General features: G+C 50.7%; 1 protein-coding gene and 1 long non-coding RNA gene across 3 annotated transcripts; one reads left to right on the top strand and one right to left on the bottom strand.

The window, feature by feature from the left end:
- Positions 1-6,664: 6,664 nt before the first annotated feature.
- On the bottom strand, positions 6,665-9,568 carry S100A9 (S100 calcium binding protein A9). The gene is made up of 3 exons (XM_008696677.2): positions 9,408-9,568; positions 8,874-9,034; positions 6,665-7,026 (listed from the first exon to the last, which is right to left on the bottom strand). The coding sequence occupies exons 2-3, from the start codon at positions 9,021-9,023 to the stop codon at positions 6,784-6,786; spliced, it is 393 nt and encodes a 130-aa protein (XP_008694899.1). The 5' UTR covers positions 9,024-9,034; positions 9,408-9,568; the 3' UTR covers positions 6,665-6,783.
- On the top strand, positions 9,375-20,765 carry LOC121103889. Of its 2 annotated transcripts, XR_005836177.1 has the most exons (4): positions 9,375-9,514; positions 14,993-15,130; positions 15,406-15,557; positions 19,874-20,765. It is a non-coding gene; the product is annotated as an uncharacterized LOC121103889 (long non-coding RNA). The 2 variants fall into 2 exon arrangements; XR_005836176.1 differs by lacking the exon at positions 15,406-15,557.
- The last annotated feature ends 599 nt before the right edge of the window (positions 20,766-21,364 follow it).

Below are 21,364 nucleotides of genomic sequence, written 5' to 3'. Positions count from 1 at the left end.
CTCCTCTAGATGTAAACTCAAGCGAGCAGGGACTCGCCTTCTTTGTTGGCCCAGCACCCGGAGTGGTGTCCACATGCAGCTGCACCTCAACCTCCAGCTCTGAATGGATGTTGGTTTTGTGGAATTGAGTTAGTGTTTTCTAACTGAGGACATGAGCAGCTGGTCCAAAGAAGAAAGTGAGATGCTTGTGGTGGTGGTGGAAGGGAGGATGGGGGCCCCATCACAGAGGGTTAGAGGTCTTGTGATGGGGTGGACTTCTCTCTCCCCTGACCTCAGCAATATTTGAAGGCAGTTGTTATGAACCCCCTTGCTTCTCTTTTCCAGGCTCAAGACCCTCAGCCCTTACTATTTCCCCTCATGATTTTCTTCTTCCACTATTAACGGGTGCTTCCGAAGCTGCCCATGTTCTGCTTTGGAGGAGACACCCCTGGCTAGATAGGACCCTGAGTTACTGCTCAAAGGCAATGCCCTTCCTAGAAACACCCCAGCTCCTTGGCACTGCACCCCACCTCCGAGACCAGGAGGGCAGGAAGCAGCATGAGAGGAGAAGACTCAGAGAGAGAATGTAGACTGATGGAGGGAAGAGTGTGCAGCCTGGAGAAGGGACGGCGGGAGGCAGAAGGAAGAGAGGAGAGGTGGACTGGAACTGGGCCCCATGCTGTTCCCTCAGGCCTTGGCAACAGTTCCCTGTCTCTCTGATCTGCACATGACAATTCTGGGTACATGGGCAAAAATGGGAATACATGGGGGTGCTCACCAGAAGAGATCAGCTGGCCCTCCCAGGTGCTCATGTTCCCTGTCTCTTGTGTGTGTGAGGGGATCTTTGAAGATAGGGTTTGGGGCCCAATCAGGCCATGGAACCAGCTGGAGTCTTGGGGTAGAGGAACTGTCCCAGGCCCAGGCCCAGGCCCCAAGAAGCACCAGAACTTGAGCAACCATCTGTTTCAGCTCTGCTGTCACTTTGGTAATTGGAATGTCAAAATCCATGACACAGGGCTTTTCTACAGCAACTTTGGGGAGGGGATGGGTGGGCGTGGAGGTTGGATTCTGGAGTTTTCCTCAGAGCAGAGTTTGTGTCAGGGTTGTGTAAAATTGCCTCACTGGGCTGGGGAAAGCTGAGGCTTCTCTTCCTGTCGAGGTCTTGGGAAACAGTGCAGAGTCACCCTCTTCATCCTGTAGGGTGTGGGGGGCAGGCCTGCCTGGCTGAGATGGGACACGCATATGTTGAGATCCTGGCTGGACTCGTCTTCTCTGAGAAGTGCCATCTTGGGCTCTCTTAGCCCCCACCGGACTATCCGGCAGCCTCCTCACTGGCCCGGGCCTGCTGGCTCATCCCCACCCCACATCCATCCCATAAAGTATCATAGAGAGACTTTAAAATATATGTATGGTTAAATTACATCCCTCCCTAAAACCCCCACTGCTCCTGCCCTCTATTCTCCTGCTGAGAGTGCAAGCTCCCAGCATAGACGCTGGCCTGCCCACCTGAGCCTCTCCCACCTCTCCTCTCCCACCCCCAGGGCTCCTCATTCCTGATCAGACCCCACATCCTCCCACTTCCAGGCCTCATTCCGAGCATCTGCATGTTTATCTGAGGATGCCCACAGTTTTGATGTGGGTCTAATATTTGCTCTTCCAGCCTCTGCTCAAGGGTCATGTTCCTACCTCAAAGTCCCACCAAACTTTACTCTCTCTAGCCTTTCATTTTCCATATTAAAATCATTTGAGGAGCTATGTTGTTTGCCCTGCAGGCCTGGGCTTCTTCATGACAAGGCGGGGCCTCTTTATCAGCGCCCCCCCATCAATGTGTGTTGAACGAATGAATGAACGGACAAACAAGTGAATGACGAGAAAGTTCACCTCTCCCCCCAGTTCTACAGCATCCCCTGTCCCCCAGCCCCAGAGCACATTCACAGCACTGTGAAGTGTCTGGCCAGCCACCGTCTCTTCCTCATCCCTCCCAGAAAGCCATCCAGAAGTTCAAGTTCTACTGCGAAGGAGTGGCAGCTCCTCCTTACAGGAACCCGAGGTAGTCATCTCATGATGGGCTCTGTTCTTTAGCCCCTGTGAGGAGGGGAAACCCCAGAAGTTCCTATTTCCCAGAAGGACTCCTTAATCACAGAGGGATGATTCTCAGGTGGGGTGGGAATCTGAACCCTCACACTGAGGAAGGAAGCCAGTTCCTCTCTACTCAATAGGACTATCTTTTTTGTTTTTAATTTTTCGTTGAAGTATAGTTGATGTGTAATATTACATTAGTTTCAGGGGAAGGGCTCGTCAGGGTAAGTGTAGTTACTATCAGTCTTTGCGCAACACTGTTACCATATTATTGGCTATATTCCCTATTACGTACTTTTTATCCCTGTGACTTATTTATTTTATAACTGGAAATTTGTTATATTCAAATTTACCTATTCCCCTTCACCTTTACCTATTCCCCTTCACCCGCCCCCACTGGTGACCACAAGTTTGTTCTCTGTATTTAAGTCCTTTAATGCTTTTTGGGGGGTTTTATTTGTTTGTTTTATTTTTCTTAGATTCTACGTATATGTGAAATCATATGGTATTTGTCTTTCTCTGTCTGACTTATTTCACCTAGCGTAATACGCTCTAGGTCCATCCATGTTGTTACAAACGGGAAGATCTCACTCTGCTCTATGGCTGAGTGATGTTCCATATGTGGGCGCACCACCCCTTCCTCAGCCGTTCATCTATGCACGGACACTTAGGTTGTGTCTATACCGCGTCTATTGTAAATAATGTCGCAATAAACATAGGGGTGCATGTATCTTTTCAAATTAGTGTTTTTGTATTCTTCAGATAAATACCTAGAAATAGAATCACAGTAACTCTATTTCTAATTGTGAGGAACCTCCATACTGTTTTCCAGAGTGGCTGCACCAATTCACATTCCCACCAACAGTGCACGAGGGTTCTTTTTTCTCCACATCCTCACCCACACTTGTCGTTTCTTCTCTTGTTTAGTTTAGCCATTCTGGCAGGTGTGAGGTGGTCCCTCACGGTGGTTTTGAGCGGCATTTCCCTGATGCTGAGCATGTTTTCATGTGTCTGTTGGCCATTCGTATGTCTTCTTTGGAAAAATGTCTATTCAGGTTCTTGGCCTACTTTAACATTTACTTGTTTTTTTGGTGTTGAGTGTATGAGTTATTTAACGTATTTTGGATATTAATCCCGCCATAGTAATCAGATATGCCATTTGCAAATATCTTCTACCATTTAGTAGGTTGCCTTTGTTTTGCTGATTGTTTCTGTGCAAAACCTTCTTAGTATGATGTCGTCCCAATAGTTTATCTTTGCTTTTGTTTCCCTCGCCTGGGGAGATATATCCAGAAAAATATTGCTAAGGCTGATGTCTAAGAGTTTACTGCCTATGTTTTAGGAATTTTATGGTTTTGGGTCTCACATTTAGGTCTTTAATCCGTTTTGTGTTTATTTCTGTGTATGGTGTTAGAAAGTGGTCCAGTTTCATTCTTCTGCATGCAGCTGTCCAGTTTTCCCAGAGCCATTTATTGAAGAGGTTGTCCTTTTCCCATTGTATATTTTTGCCTCCTTTGTAGAAGATTAATTGACCATATAATCATGGGTTTATTTTGGGGATCGCCAGTCTGTTCCATTGATCTATGTGTCTTTTTTTTGCCAGTACCATACTGTTTGGATTACTACAGCTTTGTAGTATAGTCTACAATCTGGGATTGTGATACCTGCAGCTTTGTTCTTTCTCAAGATGACTTTGGCTATTCAGGGTCTTTTGTGGTCCCATACAACTTTTAGGATTATTTACAGGACCAGTTTTTTGGAATGGAAGGGGCTAATGTGATAAAAGAGGCTGAATCACCTTCACCAGCTCTCCTAAAATCCCGCAGGGCTCTGCAAAAGTGGCTTGCTGTCAGACCTTCCCCTGGAGTCTAGAACTACCTCCTACTCCTAGACTGAGCTAGCCGAGAGAAGGCAAAAGGGAGAACTCTTGGCATCTAAGCTCTGTCCCCTGCCATCTTGCCCCGCAGCTGCTCCACCCTCTTCAGCAACCCCTCCAGCTTCCCAGGATCCTAGGACCACCCGACTTTCACTTGCTCATCTGTAATGCTTCATTCTGGCACCTGGGGATTTGACACAAATCAGTCATAATTTCTGCCTTCAGGGCCATCATCGGACTTGATAAGGGCTTCCAAGTCTGTGTTAGAAGTGCAGTGGTTGAAGTGTCAGAGAGTTCCACGGGCCTGGAGGGGCATGTTTGCAGAAGATGGTGGTCAGGGACGTCTTCATGATGGCAGTGATGGAAGCTCTGGGCCTCTACAGGTCCTAAGAGACTTGCTAGAGTCCAGGGTGGTGAGAGCATTCCTGGTGCAAAGGTGCGGAGGCTGGGGAAAGCCTGGACGGTCATTTAGGGAAAATGCTTTGAAGAAGTGGATGGGTGGCTGCATGGATGGAAGGGGTTAGATTTCCTCCGTGTCCCCAGAGATGTGGGGTGGGGGAAACAGGATTAATGCCCGGCAGGCACAAGGGGGCAGATTCTGACTTGGTGTGGCGAAGAACCTTCTAAGTGTCAGCGCCACATTAGGAAACTCTTTCCTGAAGGAGTCCAGGCCAGGCCACCACCTGTTGGGGGCGCCTGGGAGCATCAACCAAGCATGGGGGTGGGGCACGTTGGGTTTAATAGACAATTTTCTAACTATTTTCAAGACAAATCCTCTTTTTCAGAGGGAAGGTTCTAGAGTGCAGCAGATGCAGGCTGGTCTGACTGAGTGAAGTGGGGGTGGGGCTTCAGAGTCCCAACACCTTGTTGCCCCCTGCCTTCCAGATTGAGACTCAGGATATCCAGAAGCTTCCCATCCACCGGTTTTAACCCCTCCGCCTCCTCCCTCTTCTCCACACCATCCATGAGAAGAGAGCATGTGGGAAATTTTAGGACATCTGTACGGTCAGTATTCGTTGAGAAGCTGCCATGTATCGGCCACTACTCTGCGTGCTGGGGATAAAGCAGAGGTAAGCAGACGCTGCAGACTTGGCCCCCATGGAGTGCACAGTCCAGTGGGGAGGCAGAGCCACAGACATATTTGTGGCACATTGTGAAAAGGGAGGGTGGGCAGAGGGGTGGGGCTGCCCAGAGCATCCCCAGGCCGCCCAACTCCCAGGCTAGTTCTCTTTGTCTTACCAAGCTGCATTCAGAAGGTGACTCCTCCCTGGTCATGAAGGTCGGGGAGAAGGTCTATCAGAAGGTGAGTCTCCCCAGCTGTCAGCTCCCTAAGTCAGGCAGGGAAGGGACTGGGGGCTTCTAAACCCTACTCCCCAAGCTCACAGCCTGGAGCAGTTCCTGGAAACACCCTTATGCCCTCAAGTGGGAGCCATCAAATCCCTGTACCCACAGCAGAGGCCCCTGGACCCTTGGAGCAGAGGCCTGCACAGTCTGCCTGCAGACAGCCTGGGACCGGCTGTAGTCAGCCAGTGTGGGACAGTGGAAACCTGACTTATTCCTTCTTCCCACTCAGCAGTGGGGAAGGAGCCAGGACATCCAGCCCATGGAGAAGATGGGATTTGAGGCCCTTTCGTCTCTGCCTTATTATTATTATTTTTTAAGATTTTATTTATTGGGGCCCCGGGTGACTCAGTTACTTAAGCATCTTCCTTTGGCTCGGGTCATGATCCCAGGGTCCTGGGACGGCTTCTCCCTTTCCTTCTCTGTATGTTGCCTCTTCCACTTGAGTGCTCTCTTTCTGAGAGAGAAAGAGAGAGAGCAAGAATGAACAGGTGGACGGCAGAGGCAGAGGGAGAAGCAGACTCCCCGCTGAGCAGGGAGCCTGACTTGGGGATCGATCCCAGGACCCTGGGATCATGACCTGCGCCGAAGGCAGACGCTTAACTGACTGAGCCACTTCACCACTTATGGCCTTGGACTGGTTCCTTCTCCACTCTGTCTCACATTCTTCATTTGTGCAGGGAGTTCTGGACCCAAAGTCCAGCCTCCTCATGGTAGTGCTTGAGCCATATAGCTGCAGGGACATGATTGGAGCTCATTCTTCCAACCAGCAGGCAGGGCTCTTCTCTCTCTCCATCCTGCTGGGACTGAGTGCGCATGGGTCAGACTCCCCAACCTTCATCCGTGCCCGCACCTGCCCCAGTGCCCATCTGTGAAGAGACACCGATTTGCTCCCGTGGATTCAGAACTCAACTGATGGGCAAACACACCCGATCCAGCATCCCTCCTTAGCCACGGCCCATCTACGCGCACCTCTGGACAACTTCCAGAGGAATGAGGTCTTTTAGGAGACGACAGATGGTTGTGGAAGATTGTGGGCAGCACTGGGTGAAGTGGGGTCAGCGCTGGGTGGGGGGTGGCCTGCATGTCGAGGGGCAGGGATACTCCCTCTTTTGCTTTCTGTGGTGACGAGCGCCAATTTGACGGGCAGTACAGTCCTGAGCTGGACTGAGGTGACTGGGACCTGAGTGGTGGGGCCTGAGGTCAGAGGTGAGGAACTGGTCAGGGAAGTGAGTCCAAGGGGCTTAGGACAGACCCACATTATTGTGGCTTCTTACTCTGTTATTACCAGAAGAAGGGGTTGAGCAGTGAAGGGGCAGGGTCATGTACCACCCAGGCCCCTGGAAGGATAGGTTGGGAAGGGGGTGGTGGAAGAAGCACACAGCGCACTGGCTTGGAGGAAGACTTTATTTTGCCCCCTGCTCCCCAGCCCCCCAGGTCCCTAGCTAAGGCAGTTTGGCCTCTCTGTGGCCCTAGTTAGGCAGGGGCAGGGTGTCCTGGCCTCCTGATTAGTGGCTGTGGCCGTGGCCATGGCCACCGTGGCTATGGCAGTGGCCCTGGCCACCCTCCCCAAAGCCTGGCCCGTGGCTGTGGCCTTCTCCTTCAGGGGCATTCTTGTGCATCTCCTCGTGCGAAGCTACCGTCAGCCTGCCCACTAGGATGGAGAACTCCTCGAAGTTCAGCTGCTTGTCTCCATTTGTGTCCAGGTCCTCCAAGATCTTGTTTATGGCATTGTCATTCTTCTTCTGCTTCTGTGGGTGGGGGCGACAGGGCAGTTAGGGCTGGGCGTGACCAGCGCTGGGGACAGGGAGCTCGGCCAATGACCCCAGGCAAAGGCACAGGGAAACCTGGCCTCCTAGACCTTAGTTAAAAAGTTAAAAATGACCACTGACAGATGCCCACAGTCTAGAGGGTGCTGAGCGTGTGCTAGACACTTGCCGATTTATTCTGCACGGGACCGGAGCACTACCATTCTCTCCATCTTACAGAAGAGGAACTGAGATCAAGTGACGTCCTTGAAGTCGTGCAAGTAGTATGTACAGAAATGTCACCTCATTTGGTCTTTATAACAAGCTCAACAGGTAGCCTTGGGTGTCTTCCTTGAGGAAACTGTCTTAGAAAAGGGGACCTAGTCTGTGCAAATTGACAAGGCTTGGGAGCTGGAGGGTGGACACGAGCCCAGCCTTGTCCCAGTCCCTCCACCTGTCTGTCCTGCTCCCTCCCCTTTTCCCACCTCTCCCTTCCCTCTCTAGGTTACTCATAAGTGACACTCATTTCGACCTACATAGAGGGGAAGTGTCTGAGGAGAACAAGATGGTTTGTACCTTGTGTGGGGCCAGAGAGCAGTGTATGCTGTCCACTGACCCCAAAGTGTGATGAAGTATGCTGGGGGGAGGCCGGGAGGTGGAGGATCCAGTCTGCAGTTGGTTCCACTCACTGGCTGGGGAGGCTCAGCTGAGCCCCCTCCCCAGACCCTGTGGGTGCCCAGCTCAGCCCCCAGGCCCTTCCCACTCCTGCAGCACCTCCACACAGCCTTCTTTTCTGCACTTTTCCCGGTTCCCCGGGCAGAGCACTCACTCTGCAACAGCTGCTCAGCAGGGTCTCAGCTTCCCCCTCCTGGACAAGGGAGGTGGGTGGCGGGACAGGTGTAGGAGGCACACCGAGGAGAACCTCGCCCCACTAGCTCTTGGCTCTACCCTCTTCTATCTGTCCTGATCCAGCATCCTGCTTCCCAGTGTCCGCACCTGTGGGGAGCTGTCAGCATCCCCCCTGTATCGCCTCCTGAGCTGTGTGGGGCTTGGGGAGGGCTGCCACTTGCCCCAGGAATGGAACTGAGACCGGAACTCAGACACCTCACCTTTCTTAGTCCAGGCCTCTGTTTCCCCAAAGTTCCCAGACTTGTAAAGAAAACTAAAAGATCGGATGGAACCAATCCTTTTTTTCCCTAGAAGTGCCTAGTCATTTGCAGATCAGGGAAGTAAACTAATCATGTTACTGAGTGCTCTGTGCGCGCCACTGATCGTCAGGCTGCTTTGCCACACGCGGTGGATGCGTTTCCTACTCTGGACCCTCAGGGTTAGGGAGCCCCTCAGCTCTTGCACTCTGAGACCCGGCTGAGGGTTAGCGTCTTCTCCGCTTCTGCCAAGGGTTGTCCTCTGTTGCTTCCCTCCTTGATTCAGGTGTCAACTCAAAAGTCGCCTCCTTGGAGGGGGCCTTCTTGTCCACCCAACTAGTCAGCTCCCCCCACCCCGCCCAAATCATCCACAGCGCTCTCTCTTATGTCCTTTGGGGCACTAACGGGCATTGGATTTATCTGTGCTCTTTGCTGGCCAACGTCTTTTTGCTGCGTGTGCCAACAGTGGGTCCCTGTTTGCCACTAGGCACCCCTGTCCGGGACAGGGTCCTGCACCAGCATACACCGCCGGTCAGTCTGCTCTTTAAGTTGGAGCAGCTCTAGTGACGGGGCGCCCGGTGCCTCTGCAGGCTGGGCTGAGGGAGTTGGAATTTCCTCCTTGGCCCCTGCAGAGTGTACCCCCATGCCCCAGCCTTAGCCCGGACGCCCCAGGCTGCTCCAGGCCTGCCAGGAGCCTCTGCCTACCTTGAGGAAGTTTGGCAGTTCCTTTTTCACGAGCTGTTTCAGTTCTTTCTGGTTGAGTGTGTCCGGGTGCCCCAGCCGCACAGAGTACTGGTGGAAGATGTTGATGATGGTCTCGATGCTGCATTCCAGCTGCGACAACTGGTCCGCCATCTTCCTGCACTCTGAGGAGTGACAAGCCAGGGTTCAGGTGTTTAGAAGAAAAGGCTGCTGGGCTCCCCTGACACCTCCCACAGGCCGCACGCAGGAACAGCAGGAGAAACACGGAAGGAAAAGAAGCTCGCAGCTGGTCTGAGAGAAGATACTGCCCCACATAGGGTAGGGGTGGTTTTAGAGTATCTGGAGAACGCTGTGAGTGGGCATTTGAGGACAAGAGGCCCCCACGGAATACGGTCCAAGAAAATGTGAGGGAACTTTCAAGTGGGTGGGTCAATCGAAGAGGGCTTCCAGGAGGAGAACTTGGAGGAGGCCTGTCGTGGCGGGGAGGTGAAGAAGGAGTCGGGGTGTGTGTGGGGGGGAAGCTGAGAGCTCACTTACCCAAGTCAAGGAGCCACACAGAGGGATTTGACAGCGCTGTGTGCGTCCAACATTTATAGGCAGCTCCTGGCCAGATACTCAGCTCTCGTGGGAAGATTGCTTCACAGGTGAGCAGTGTGGTAACCCTGAGCTGGACTGTCAGTGCCAGGAAAGGGGCTGGGGCGGGACAGGAAATGTTCACAAAGCTCTTTTGGCCTTTTTGTGAAATGCCCAGCCCTGGGCCTGGAGCTGGTTTGGGAGGAAGCTGGCTGGGTAGCTTACTTCCTCTCCATCCCAATCCCCTGCCCCACCTGAGCAAGCCAGCTGCCTCTCCCTTGGCAGCTCTCACTCTCCCCCTGCTCCCATTGAGGTTGGGTCAGTCAGTGGCTGCTGGTTCTGCCTCCCCCATGCATGCAGCCCAGCAAGGCTGGCTGAGCCTTCCTGTGACTGCCTGGCTCTGTGATAAGCAGTCCTTGGAGGTTGAGGTCTTGGCATGCGGTTCTTAGACTCACAGGGCGTGAGTTGGTGTTAGGAGGGTTGTCGGAAGTGCCCCACCCCCTTGTATTATAGATGAGGAAACCGATGCCAGAGAGGGGCCTGCTTGGTGACACAGCAGGAACTGGGCCCAGACATCCTGGTTCTTGGTTAAGGGTGATTTCGATCACACCTCCCTCTTGCAGTCTGAGTGAGAGATCCTCAGGGTGAATGCGTTTCTAGAGCCAAGCCTTTAGAAACCTACAGCCTACAAGACAAACATTTTTATGTAGCTTCTCTTTGGGCAAGACCTGTCCCTCCCTGGCTACAAACCTCCCTTGCCCGGGGAAGAAAGCTGAGCTGCTTAGCACAGCATACAAAGCTCCCCAGAAACACCTGCCCTGCCCCTTACCCTCTCTTCCTATTCCCTTCCAGCTCCTCCCCTGGAGTCATAGGGGGCCCACCTGCCACATGCACCCCAGGCCTTTGTCTTTGGTGCTCTCACCCGAGTGCCCTTTACCCATGACAGGATGCAGTCCTACTGAGGCCTCATGGCTCGGTTCAAATGCCACCTCATCCAGGAGCCTGCTCTGATCTTCCCGATTGGAAACAGCTCTTCTTCCCCCAACATTGCTCCCACACCACTTCTGGCCTCAACACTTTCTCTCCTGGGTTGTGTACCTGTTTTGCTTTTGTCTGACAATTGCCTGTAGATCCTCGAGGGAAGTTCTTCATGTTCCTACCCTCCTGAGCACACAGTCCAGGGCTTGGCAGATGGGGGACCTCACATTTGCTGAAGGATCATGTCCAGTCGTGGCAGCCTCGCCACCCCTTGACCCAGGAAGCCTGTATGGAGGACTTCACAATGGGTGCTGTCCTTGAAGCTGTTGCTCTGTCCAGCCTCCCCGCTATCTGGGAAGATGTCCTCTTCCTCCTCTACCAGCTCCTCTGTCCCATCTTCATGGACCCTTCTCTCTCTTCCAGCCCCTTTTCACTGCTCGCCCTTCTGAAAGCCCCAGGCAGCCCCCGTGTGTGCTGCACATTGGCCCTGAGCATGCCCTGCCTTGCACTGCTGAGATGGCTCAGACTGGCTGTGTGACCTTACGCAGTTTACTTAACCTCTCTGGGCCTCACTTCTTTGTCATTAAAACAGGAAAATAACAACCTATCTTGAGAATTGAGACCGTAGGTGTGAAGGTGGAAGAGCTCAGTAAATAAGAGGCCTTCTTACTAGTTACTGCCTCACTCATTAATACAAATATTGGTTGGACACCTACTATGTGCAGACAGTAGTGCTAGATGTTGGGGGACTTGATGAATGAGTCATAATACATGGAGGGGACATAATCTTATATCTTGCATTCCTAATCACATCTTAAACTCCCGGGAGCTAAGGACAGGGCCTGGCACAGTGCCAAACACACAGCAAATATTCAATAAACCCTTGTTGAATGTGTGCTTGAATGACTGAGTAAATCACCCACGATGGAATGAACAGTGCAGGACGAGGTCTGCCCTCCGTTGTTTGCAGCAGTGGAGGAAGCTCAGGCTGTTAGGGAATCTCTATTCTAGGTGCCCCAGCGGTGCCTGGGGTGCCTCTCCCATGCGCCCCCACAGTGCCCTCTGCTGGCTCTGCCAAAGCATGTTTCACTCTGGACCAAGGACCCCGGACAGGAGCTTGCAGGAAGAAGGCACTGGAGCATCCTGGGGAAGCTGCTGGGCTTGGGAACAACAGCACCATCAGTAGGGCAACTTGTGGCAATTCACATGGGGCCTCCAGGTGGGGACACTAGGGAGTGGTGGAGACTGTGGCACATGGGATTGTTTTTACCTTGAAGGAGCAGCAGTACTCAGCCTCAGGCTGTGGTGGGGAAGTGGACCAGGTGTTGTCACATCTCCTGAAGGCCCAGAAAATATGAATTTTTATGCAAAGGCTCCTGCTTATAAAATTTGTCAACTAATTTTAAAGAAAAATAAAAACATTAACAATGAGGCATGGTGTGTGCCAAAGACAGCCTGACTGCCGGCAGATGGCTTGTCATGTCTGCTCCACCCGTGCTGCTGACTGGCAGGCCTGCCTCCTCTGCTTGCCGGGGCTCCTCGGGGCAGGGACGCTGCGTGAGTCACTTCTGCGGTCCTAGGTCAGAGCAAGGCCCGGCTGCAGAGGCGCTGGATGAACATTCGTTGAAGGAGTAAGTGCAGGAGTGCGCGAATGCATGAATACCTGAGGAAGCACGAAAATGAGCACTGCTCTGTTCCCTGTGACGTTCTGTAGAGCCCTTGTCTGTGACCGCAGAGCGTCGAGTCAAGATGTCAGTAAAATGGGGGAGGTGGAGAATACGACCAGCAGCTGGTGGGCGTGAGCAGCTGGACAGGCTTTGAAACAGAAGGGAGTCTGCCCCTGTGCATCGCAGTGGGTTTCCTCATATCAGAAAACCATCGTGGCCCATGGCCCCAGGCTAGTCCCAGCTCAGGACAGGCTAGGGCTGAGCTGTGGCGGTCCTGACACGGGCGGGCCATTTCTGGTTCCATCGATCGCTGCCCCAATGCCATCTATCCTCCTCACTGCCAACCAAGGCCAGATGTTGGGATGTGGGGTGGTGGGTAGTGGGGTCTTCTCCTTGGGGAATCACAGAGCTTCCTGCTAGGGCATGCTATGGGGCCGTTCTGGTTCCAGACGGTGATTCTGGAGGCTGCCATTGAAAGAAAAGGGTATGGTTTCCTCAGCCGTGTTTGAAACAATTAAGCAACCGTGTAAGCGTGTCTTCCTTCCTGGTGCCCAAGACCAAGAGTGGGTCTGTGTCCCCCTTCTCTGCAGCCATCCTGCTGTCGTCCCTCGGGGAAGTTTGTCCCTTCTAACTTGTCCGTATCAAACCAGGTATTATAATGGGGCTGTAACACAGGCACACAGGTGGACCTTCCCCAGGCTCTGTGTCCTTCAGCCTGCAGGGTCCTCGGTGAGAGCTCACAGCTTAGTGAGGGGCTGAGAGCTGGATTCTAGTCCTAACTTCTCCACACTTACTGGATGGGCTTTGGAAAAAATTTCCATGTCTGGGACTTCCTTTTCTCATTCATTAAGTGAGGAGGTTGATTCAGCTGGTCTTTAGGTTATTTCGAGCATTGACTCCAGGTCTCGATTCAGCCTTGGTGGGCTTCATGAATACCACAGCCTCATGGCCCCCAGGCCCCTGTCTGACCCCCAGGTCCCTGCTGCTACCCTGCAGATGAAGTCAGGTCCCCCCTCCCAACAAAGCAGCTTGAGCCTGGGACCAGCCCTTTCCAGGCTACAACCTGCTCGTCTCTCCCCTCTACAGCCCTATCCCTCATGCCCTCACCCTTGCTGCCCTCCCCCTGCACATCCTCTCCCCTATACGCTTTCCCTCCATACCTTCCCTTCCTCCTTGCCTCTGTCCTGCCCAAGACTTCCAGATGCTTTTCCATGGAGATTTCACCTTGGCCACTTCTGGCCCCCACTGCTCATTCTATGTATATTAGGGTGGACATGGGTAACTCTGACCACTTCCTGCACCTTTGGGCTCAGTCTACATCAAGCTTTGACTGCTCCTTGTGTCCTTCACTGAAGGCTTGACCTGAGGTCTCTGAGACACCCTGCCCCCTGCTGCACTGCTCTGGCGTCCGCGGCGTGGCCCGTCCAGTAACCTGGGTTCTTAGATCCTCCAACTGCTGCGTTCCCAAGTCCAATCACTGCCCCCTGACTCCACCTCAGCTGTCCTTCCCCACACCCACTGATTTCTGGGAAGCTGTACCTTCTAAATGGAAAACTCAGTTGGTCCCTTTTCTGTGTGTGTCTTCTGTTTTTCCAGTCCTTACTCCTCTCCTATCTCTTGTAGAACCTGGTTTTTGTCCTCATTATGTCCTTGAGTTTCCAGATCCTTCCACTAATTCCTGGCCGGTATCTCAGTATCTCCTTGTTGGCTTCCTCTGCCTGTCAGGAACGCCTTGGAAGTATGCAGCCCTTTATGGAAAGTAAAGGGCTTTCACATGCATTACCATGTTGGCGTTTTAAGTACTGGGTTGTGGGGCTGCCCTAGTCGTGTTTAACTCCTCGAAAGAGGGTGTTCTCATGTTTGCTCATTCTTGGATGATAAGTCTGGTGTGGGAGAGACATCTGATAACCAACCACTTGCAGAATAATAGGAGTGACTGACTTGGTTTTGGTGGAACCTATGCTTATAGGTTATTGCCTGTAATTAAGAAGTTGTGCAGCAGGGAGAATGCAGAGAAGAAAACGAAGGAGTTGGGGAGGAGTGATGGAAGCAGGAGTGTGAGAAGTCACCTGGGGATTAGCAAGGCGTGTGCTGCTGCCTTGTGGTAGGTCTGCATCAGGACAGCCCGTGGCTAGGGTTAGGGTTAGGGTTTGGGTTAGGGTTCTGGGTTAGCTAGGGTTAATTTGTTTGCCTTTTAATAAAAGATGTCAGTGCTTAAATAAGACATTTTCTTAGAGTATTTTACAGTGAGTAAAAGTTAGCATGTATCCCAAAAAGTTGGGGAGAAGAGCCAAACGTTCCAAAGCAAGACCTAAGTCAAAGTATCGTGACACTTACTTTTTATCGTCAAAATAATTAAAAATATAGTTGCTCTGTCACTCTTCTCACAGATGGATTCCCTGGCCCTTTCTTTCTGATCTTGGCTGAAAAGCATCTTCTCTGTGGGCTTCCTTAATGGGCCTCTCTGAGTACGATGGCCCCCTTAGCCCGCACAGTTCTCTTTTTAGCCTGCATTCCTTCCTACCGTTGATCCATTTAGTATATCCCACGCTCTTTGCAGGCTCCCAGGTAGGACTAGAGCTATACTTTTACGCTAAGTAGATACTCAATAAGTATTTATTAATTGAACAAATATGACTTTCTTTTTTTTTTTTTAAAGATTTTATTTATTTATTTGACAGAGATAGAGACAGCCAGCGAGAGAGGGAACACAAGCAGGGGGAGTGGGAGAGGAAGAAGCAGGCTCCTAGCGGAGGAGCCTGATGTGGGGCTCGATCCCGTAACGCCGGGATCACGCCCTGAGCCGAAGGCAGACGCTTAACCGCTGTGCCACCCAGGTGCCCCTGACTTTCTTTTTAATTAAAAATATCAATGTTTCATCAGTCAATTTTTTACCTTTTTCAGAACGTATTTGGAGAAATCCATTGCTCCATGGATATACGCCTGTCAGTGCTGTGGCTTTGTTACGTCTCCTGTCATCCTACCCTGAGCTGCCGGGAGTGCTCATGACCCATGTATGAAGCCCAGCTTCAAACCCTAGGGGTGAGTTCTGTGGAGGTTTTTTGGGGGATATGGGGGGTTTGTCCTATTGGACACCACCGTGTCATCTGGGGCCAGAAGTGAAGTGAGCCCCCATCTCTTTTGCTCTGCTTTCTCCATCTTCCTCTACCCTCTGTCAGCATGTGGGTCTCCCACCAACCATATCTTTGCAGACAAACTCTGAGATGGCCAATGGCTTGGGACTCCTCTGACACCACAAAGTCTCATTATAACCAGTGTAAGAGTTTCTGTGACACTGACATGACCTTTGTTTCCAGAATATGCCACATGAAAAGTCACGTGAGAGCCTGGGAGTCCTGAAAAGTTAAATGGGTGATTGTGCCTCTAGCTACAGCCCCTCTGGGGGATCCTGCTGGAGGCCATCTCAGATCTCAGTCTGGCTCTGTCACCAATTCGCAATACAATTTAGGTGAGTCACTTAATCTAAGCTTTAGGCTCATCATTTGTAAAATTAGGAAATGTATTTAGATTAATTTATTCATTCAAGACTATGTAATGAGCTCCTATTAAGTTCTAGGCAGCCCCCAGGATTGATTCTATCTCAGGAATTCTGACTCCCGTCCTCGCCGCTCATATGACTTCCCCCATGTGACACAGTGGCTGTTCCATGGGAATTCCCTAGGGCAACATTGGACTAGCAGGTGTCTTCAGGGTGTGCCCTCTCGCCATTTGATGTGGCTCAGGGGCCACGAGCAATTCCGAACCCAAACGCAAGGTTTTGGCTAATTTGCCTTGTGCTGTCTTACTTGCACAAAAATAGCAGTGCCTGGATCAGGCCTTTCCTGCAACAGCTGAGCCGGCTTAGTGAGGACCTTGCCCAGGACACCAGCCCCATGACACTGAGGGCATTCCTAGTCCCCAGTTGAGTCACGCAGTGCAGCAGGTGATTATGCATCAGGATGGAGGATGCAAAGTATAGTTTCACTGAGAACATGACAAAAACACTTAAGTGACAGAATAGTATGTAATTAAACATATATATATACTATGTAAGTGAAAGGAAAAGTCAACAACGGGGTCAAAAAGAGGAATGGGAGTTCCAACAAGCAGGCTGGAGTAGTCGGGGCTCAGGGGTGTCTCACGGAGGAAGTGACCAGGAGACTTGTCACTGGTTACCACAGTGCAGCATCAGGGTATGCGCTCTGGCTGACCCGCGACCGCAGGGGTGTTGGGGACATTCTAGCTCCAGGCAATCTACAGACTGCAAATCGGCCTGAGCTTAGCCTCTGTGGTCTGTGTTCTTTGTGCCTGGGTGTGGCTCTTTCTCTGCTGTTTGTTTTGTTTTCCTCTGAACTGCACTATTTTGTATGCGTTCAGTACTGTCAATTGACACAAATTCTTTCTGAAAATGAGTGGAATATCAGTCATACTTGTTTCCTAAGTAGATCTAAATATATTCAATAATAATAATAGCCTTTTCCCGGGCCCCCTGGGCCTTCATCTGCTTGTCCTAAGACCAACTCCCAGAATTTAAAAAACATATTATACTTTTAACATTTTCAAAGAATTAGTTTGGTTTTTTAAAAAAACTCAACAATGTCACACTTCTCATAATCCATAAAATAATCTGTAAACATTGAATGAGCAAGGTTTAACAGGATGAAGGAAGAATTGGCTTTGGGGTGGGGTTTGCGCTAATGTTTACTCACTGTTGCCCCCGCGTGGCCACTCTTCAGATAGCAGTTGGCAGAATGTGTTACAATTTAGCAGATTCAAGAGAGAATAAGGTAGAATGAGGTTGGTCCCTGGATTCCCTAGCTCCTAAAAACCATCGTATAATTTATAAGCCATATTCTAAATCAGAGTATATCTTAGCTAGACATTAGGGTTATGTCAGGGTCAAGTTGCATACATTAATTATGTACAGCTTTTTGTATGTCAATCATACCTTTATAAAGTGTATTTTTAGAAGATAAAATGGGAGAGAATACAGTCACTCAAAGCACTGAGCACCTTACCTGTCTCAGTAAATATGTAAATAAGCATAATTATTGTTTAGCCTTAGCAGAGGACCGAGAGCTGGTCCTACGGGTACTTGGCAGGTGGCCTCTGTAGCCAGCTGCCCATCTCCCTCTGCTGCACCCACACCCAGCTCAGCACGTCCTCTGCTATGCTCAAGGGCAGCCCACACAGAGGGACCAGGTCCAGCTGTGGCTCCCTCCTGTCAGGCATGGCTTGCTTCCGACAGGTAGAGAAGGTGGCCACTCGTGGACACGTGACATTTTCTTTTGGTTACTTGCTATCTGCCTCCCCTTTCTGTCACCGTGGTCCTTAACCTTCAGCTCCTGTGAGAACCTGGGTTTTCAGGGTTCTGGTGACATTTCAAATATGCAGATCTGTGTTGCCTTTGTTCCCTGTCCTTGGGTCTGGAGATAAAGGTGAGAAAAGTCATCATACTGTGAAAGCAACAAAAATACATACTAAGTGTGCTCAGCCCTCGGTAGCTCAGACTTGAAGGAAATGGCAAACTGCATACCTCATGTCATACACACCCAGCTTTAGGGACTCATATAAGCATGTACAATGAAATCGTACTGAAGGAAATCTTGTCACTGACCTTTTGCCTTGCAGCAGACAGTTTGGCGTGAAAGTCCCTAAGAAAACGTGTTTTTTAGAGTGTAAATGTAAAGTATGTCTCGTGGGTAGGATCCGTTTCTTCTCAGTGAAGGTGAGATGAGCAGATTCCAGCTGTACTTCCTTCACTACCATCAGGGGTGTGTGTGGGGAACCCCAGAGGGCTGGCCAGCTCGGAGGGACTTACAGCCTTTGGTGTCTCACTGCAAGGATGGCGGGCTTCCCTGGTGGTCTGGGTCTGGCCAGGCCTGAGGTGAATGAGGCAGAGGGTGGGAGGTTGGTGACATAGTTTTGCCCAGAGCTGTCATGGCAGATGGTGGTACAGGGGGAACAGAGGGCCAGAGCAGACCTGGGTGATCCCAAGGTGCTGGCTGAAGTCTTGGGGCCAGGACAGCAGTTGCTTTTTTCTGGTGCCTGTTCAACTATTCAGCGACACCGCCCTCTCCGGCCCTGTCATTTCCAGTCTGGCCAATGCATGGTCACAGTGACACACGTAGCCACACAAGGACATAACTGTGATTATCCTCCTGGAGCGTTCCCGGTCCCCCTGCCCCTGCTCGGCCGACCCTGCACACCCCCAGTCCTTCTGAGCATCCCCTGTAGTGACACAGCTGTGACCATCCTCCTGGAGCGTTCCTGGTCCCCCTGCCCCCTGCTCGGCCAACCCTGCACACCCCCAGTCCTTCTGAGCATCCCCTGTAGTGGCATTTTCACACCATGCTGTCGTTTGTTGTCTCTGGGTCTGTCCTTTCTGCTAGGAGCAGATCTCTCTCGCAGCTGCCTGGCTGGATGACAGGTGGATGAATGGTTTCGGGATCCTTTGTCCTGGAACAGCAGGCATCCTTCAAAACCCTGATGGGCAGGGTGAGTCTCTGTCACTCAGTGTGCCCCCAGCCTCGGTGGAACATGGTGCCCAGGACGAGGGATTTGAGAGTCCTCCCACATGAAGTTTGTTCTGTGAAGGTGGATTCCTTCTGCTATCATTATGTAACCACATAACGTGGCTGTTTCTGTGAGACAGAACGCGTGCTCCTGTATTGTATTCTCCTTGCATACTGTGGCTAGCAAAGAGTAAACTGTTCGCATTGTGGTTCAAAAGCAGCCGCAGACCACACATAACTAACGTGTGTGGCTGTGTTCCAGCCACGCTTTATTTACAGAATACAGGCGGAGGTCACGTTTGGCCCATGGGTGGTAGTTGCCCACACCCCAGATTTGCAACCTGATGGACAATGGGTGAGAGGGCTCTTGTTTTCAAATGGCAGAGTGGGCGTACACTGGGATCTATCCTGCCTGAGCCTGCCCCCTAAATTTGAAAGGAAAAAGGATGATAGCGAGATTGGCCAACAAGTAACACTTCAGGAATTGCCCCGTATTTATCTGTATGCCTGGAGCTTCCCACCAGAAGTTCGTCTGTGTTGAATTACACATAGGTATTGTTTTGCTGAATATGTCCCCGTTACCTGGCGGGTATATCTTGCGGTTTATATACCTCGCAGATGGTCACCTTGTTCAGGCCGAGACCGTGAGCACATTAATGGTTCTCGTGAGTCAGTGGAGGACCTATTATGTGCGAGCCTCAGGACGAGTTTGGCTCAGCCTTTAGCAATGTTATTGAGCACCTGGCTTCCTGGGCCCTCTGGGGCACTGGCACTGGCCTGGCCTCGGCTGCTTCTGCAGTCGTGATGGAAAAGCATCTGGCCTGGGTGGTCCATCCCAAGCTTTGCTCTGCAGGCCGAGACCTGAGGTTCCTGCCACCTCATTGGCTGGGACCAGGTCACATGCCCATGGATGAGTCAATCTCTGGCACCAGGGAGTGGGACCGTGGAGACTGGCACAGGTTGTTAGGTCCTCTGTTGTAATGACTTTTCTAATTGCTGTGGTAGCAAAGTCTTCTGAGTTGCATTTGTTAATAAAACTGGTATTGATTTCTGGTAGGGAGTGGGTCCAAGGTGCTGGCTTAGTACCTAGCACCTCAGTCCCGGCACCTCGGTACTACTGTATTAATCTGAAGAGACAGGGGCTGAGAATGAGCAAAGTTGATGGAAACTGGTCTGGAATGCACAAAGTAATGGTGTGTGTGTGTGGGGGGGGTGGTTATGGGGATTGAGGATAATAGCTCTGGCCAATCTGTATCTTCAATTTACCTAGGTTCAAGAAGCTGCGAGGAATCCGTGGTGGTTCACCGTCAATAATTTTGCAGATGAAGAATATGCCTTTTGCATGGAGTATGGCAAGACTTGCTCCAAGTATTTTCTAGTTTTGTACAGAAGTCGGGGAGAGCGGCACCCTCCATCTGCTGGGATAGGCGTGAGAGTCTGAGTGCTCTCAAGAAGGTATCTGGCTTTCGCAGGACTCACTGTGAGCCTGCACACAGGACTGACGAGGACACTTAAAGGTTTTGTTCTAAGGATGGAGTATTGGAAGAATGTGGTGCACCTCGTAATCCTGGGAAGAGGACAGATCTGGAGTCCGTTGTGGGGTTGCTTCGTGAGAGCGGTGGTGATCTACAGCGTCCAGCTAACGAGATGTCTGTCCTTTATTAAGTCGTGGGTGTGGTTTCTGTGACTTTGTCCTAACGGCTGGGCTTTCCAAGTAGTGGGATTTTTTACATCGCCGTAATAGTTGGGCCCCTGAGAGTGGGCAAGTCCCGTTCTGCTGCTGAGAAGTGTGTCTCTAGCGGTTGGAGTGTGTATTACAGGCCTATAGGTAAAGGGTGGGGTGGTTACAGTGGGCAGCAGGTTATTGTTATTAATGATTTTTACGGGTGGATTCCATATGATGAGATGTTAGATCTTATGAATAGGTATCCTCATTAAGTGCCCATAAGGAATGCTTTTTCTGAGTTAAATAGATTTTTTTTTAAATGGTAGATATATTTTTATTACTTCTAATAGCCCTCCTTGTATTTGGTATTCCGATGAGCAGTGCATTACAATGTTGCCTGCATTTTATCTGTGTGTTGATGAGGATTTGAGTATGGAAAATTGTTGTCAATGCCCCCACAAATTATACACTGGCACATCCAAATAATAAAATTTTATTTTTCACAACAAAATAGGAAGTATCCTCCTGTGATTCTTAGTTTAAACCAGGGGTGGGAGCCCTCTTTTGGTACTGGCAATGAGTACCTTAGCCTTTCCTAGGAAACATTATTCCCAGATTCTACTGGGAACTTGGTCTTTGTTATTGTGGGAGAATCAGGAGTCAACAAATTATTTGTCTCCTGTTTCATTTTCCATGAATATTTCCACAATATTTGGTTTCATACCTCTACTATTGTGCAATCATCCCAAATTTGTTACTGGCTCACCCTTCTCTGCAAAAGATATGTTTGAGCCAAGAAAAAAGCAGCTTCTAGGTGACTGGGAGATTCTAGGATGAGAATGCTGTTGGTAGGGAGTTACTGTGACCCTAAATTCTGAACTAGCTTCTGATACACAGACTAAATAGATTTCAGTTTTAGAAGCTTTCAGATAGAAATTTTGTGTTCATGATGACAGTTGAAGAAATGTGTAATCCTTAAAACTAACCCCTAAATTTAACCCTAAAACCTAACATGAGCTTAAACCCAAAACTGGAACCCCAAATCCCAAACCTGAAATCGAACTATAAGCCCGAACTCTGAACCCGAGCCCTGAG

The sequence above is a fragment of the Ursus maritimus genome, unplaced genomic scaffold (assembly GCF_017311325.1).
Source record: "Ursus maritimus isolate PB19 unplaced genomic scaffold, ASM1731132v1 scaffold_2, whole genome shotgun sequence".
Taxonomy (NCBI): domain Eukaryota; kingdom Metazoa; phylum Chordata; class Mammalia; order Carnivora; family Ursidae; genus Ursus; species Ursus maritimus.
Note: the sequence above shows the minus strand (reverse complement) of the source record. Positions and strands in the feature narration are given on the sequence as shown.

What these genes read in the sequence shown, in the direction of transcription:
- S100A9 (XM_008696677.2), bottom strand. Translation starts at nt 9,023, where the DNA reads ATGGCGGACCAGTTGTCGCAGCTGGAATGCAGCATCGAGACCATCATC. An exon ending in AACTGCCAAACTTCCTCAAG is followed by an intron (nt 7,027 to 8,873) that starts GTAGGCAGAGGC and finishes CCCCACCCACAG; the next exon opens with AAGCAGAAGAAGAATGACAA.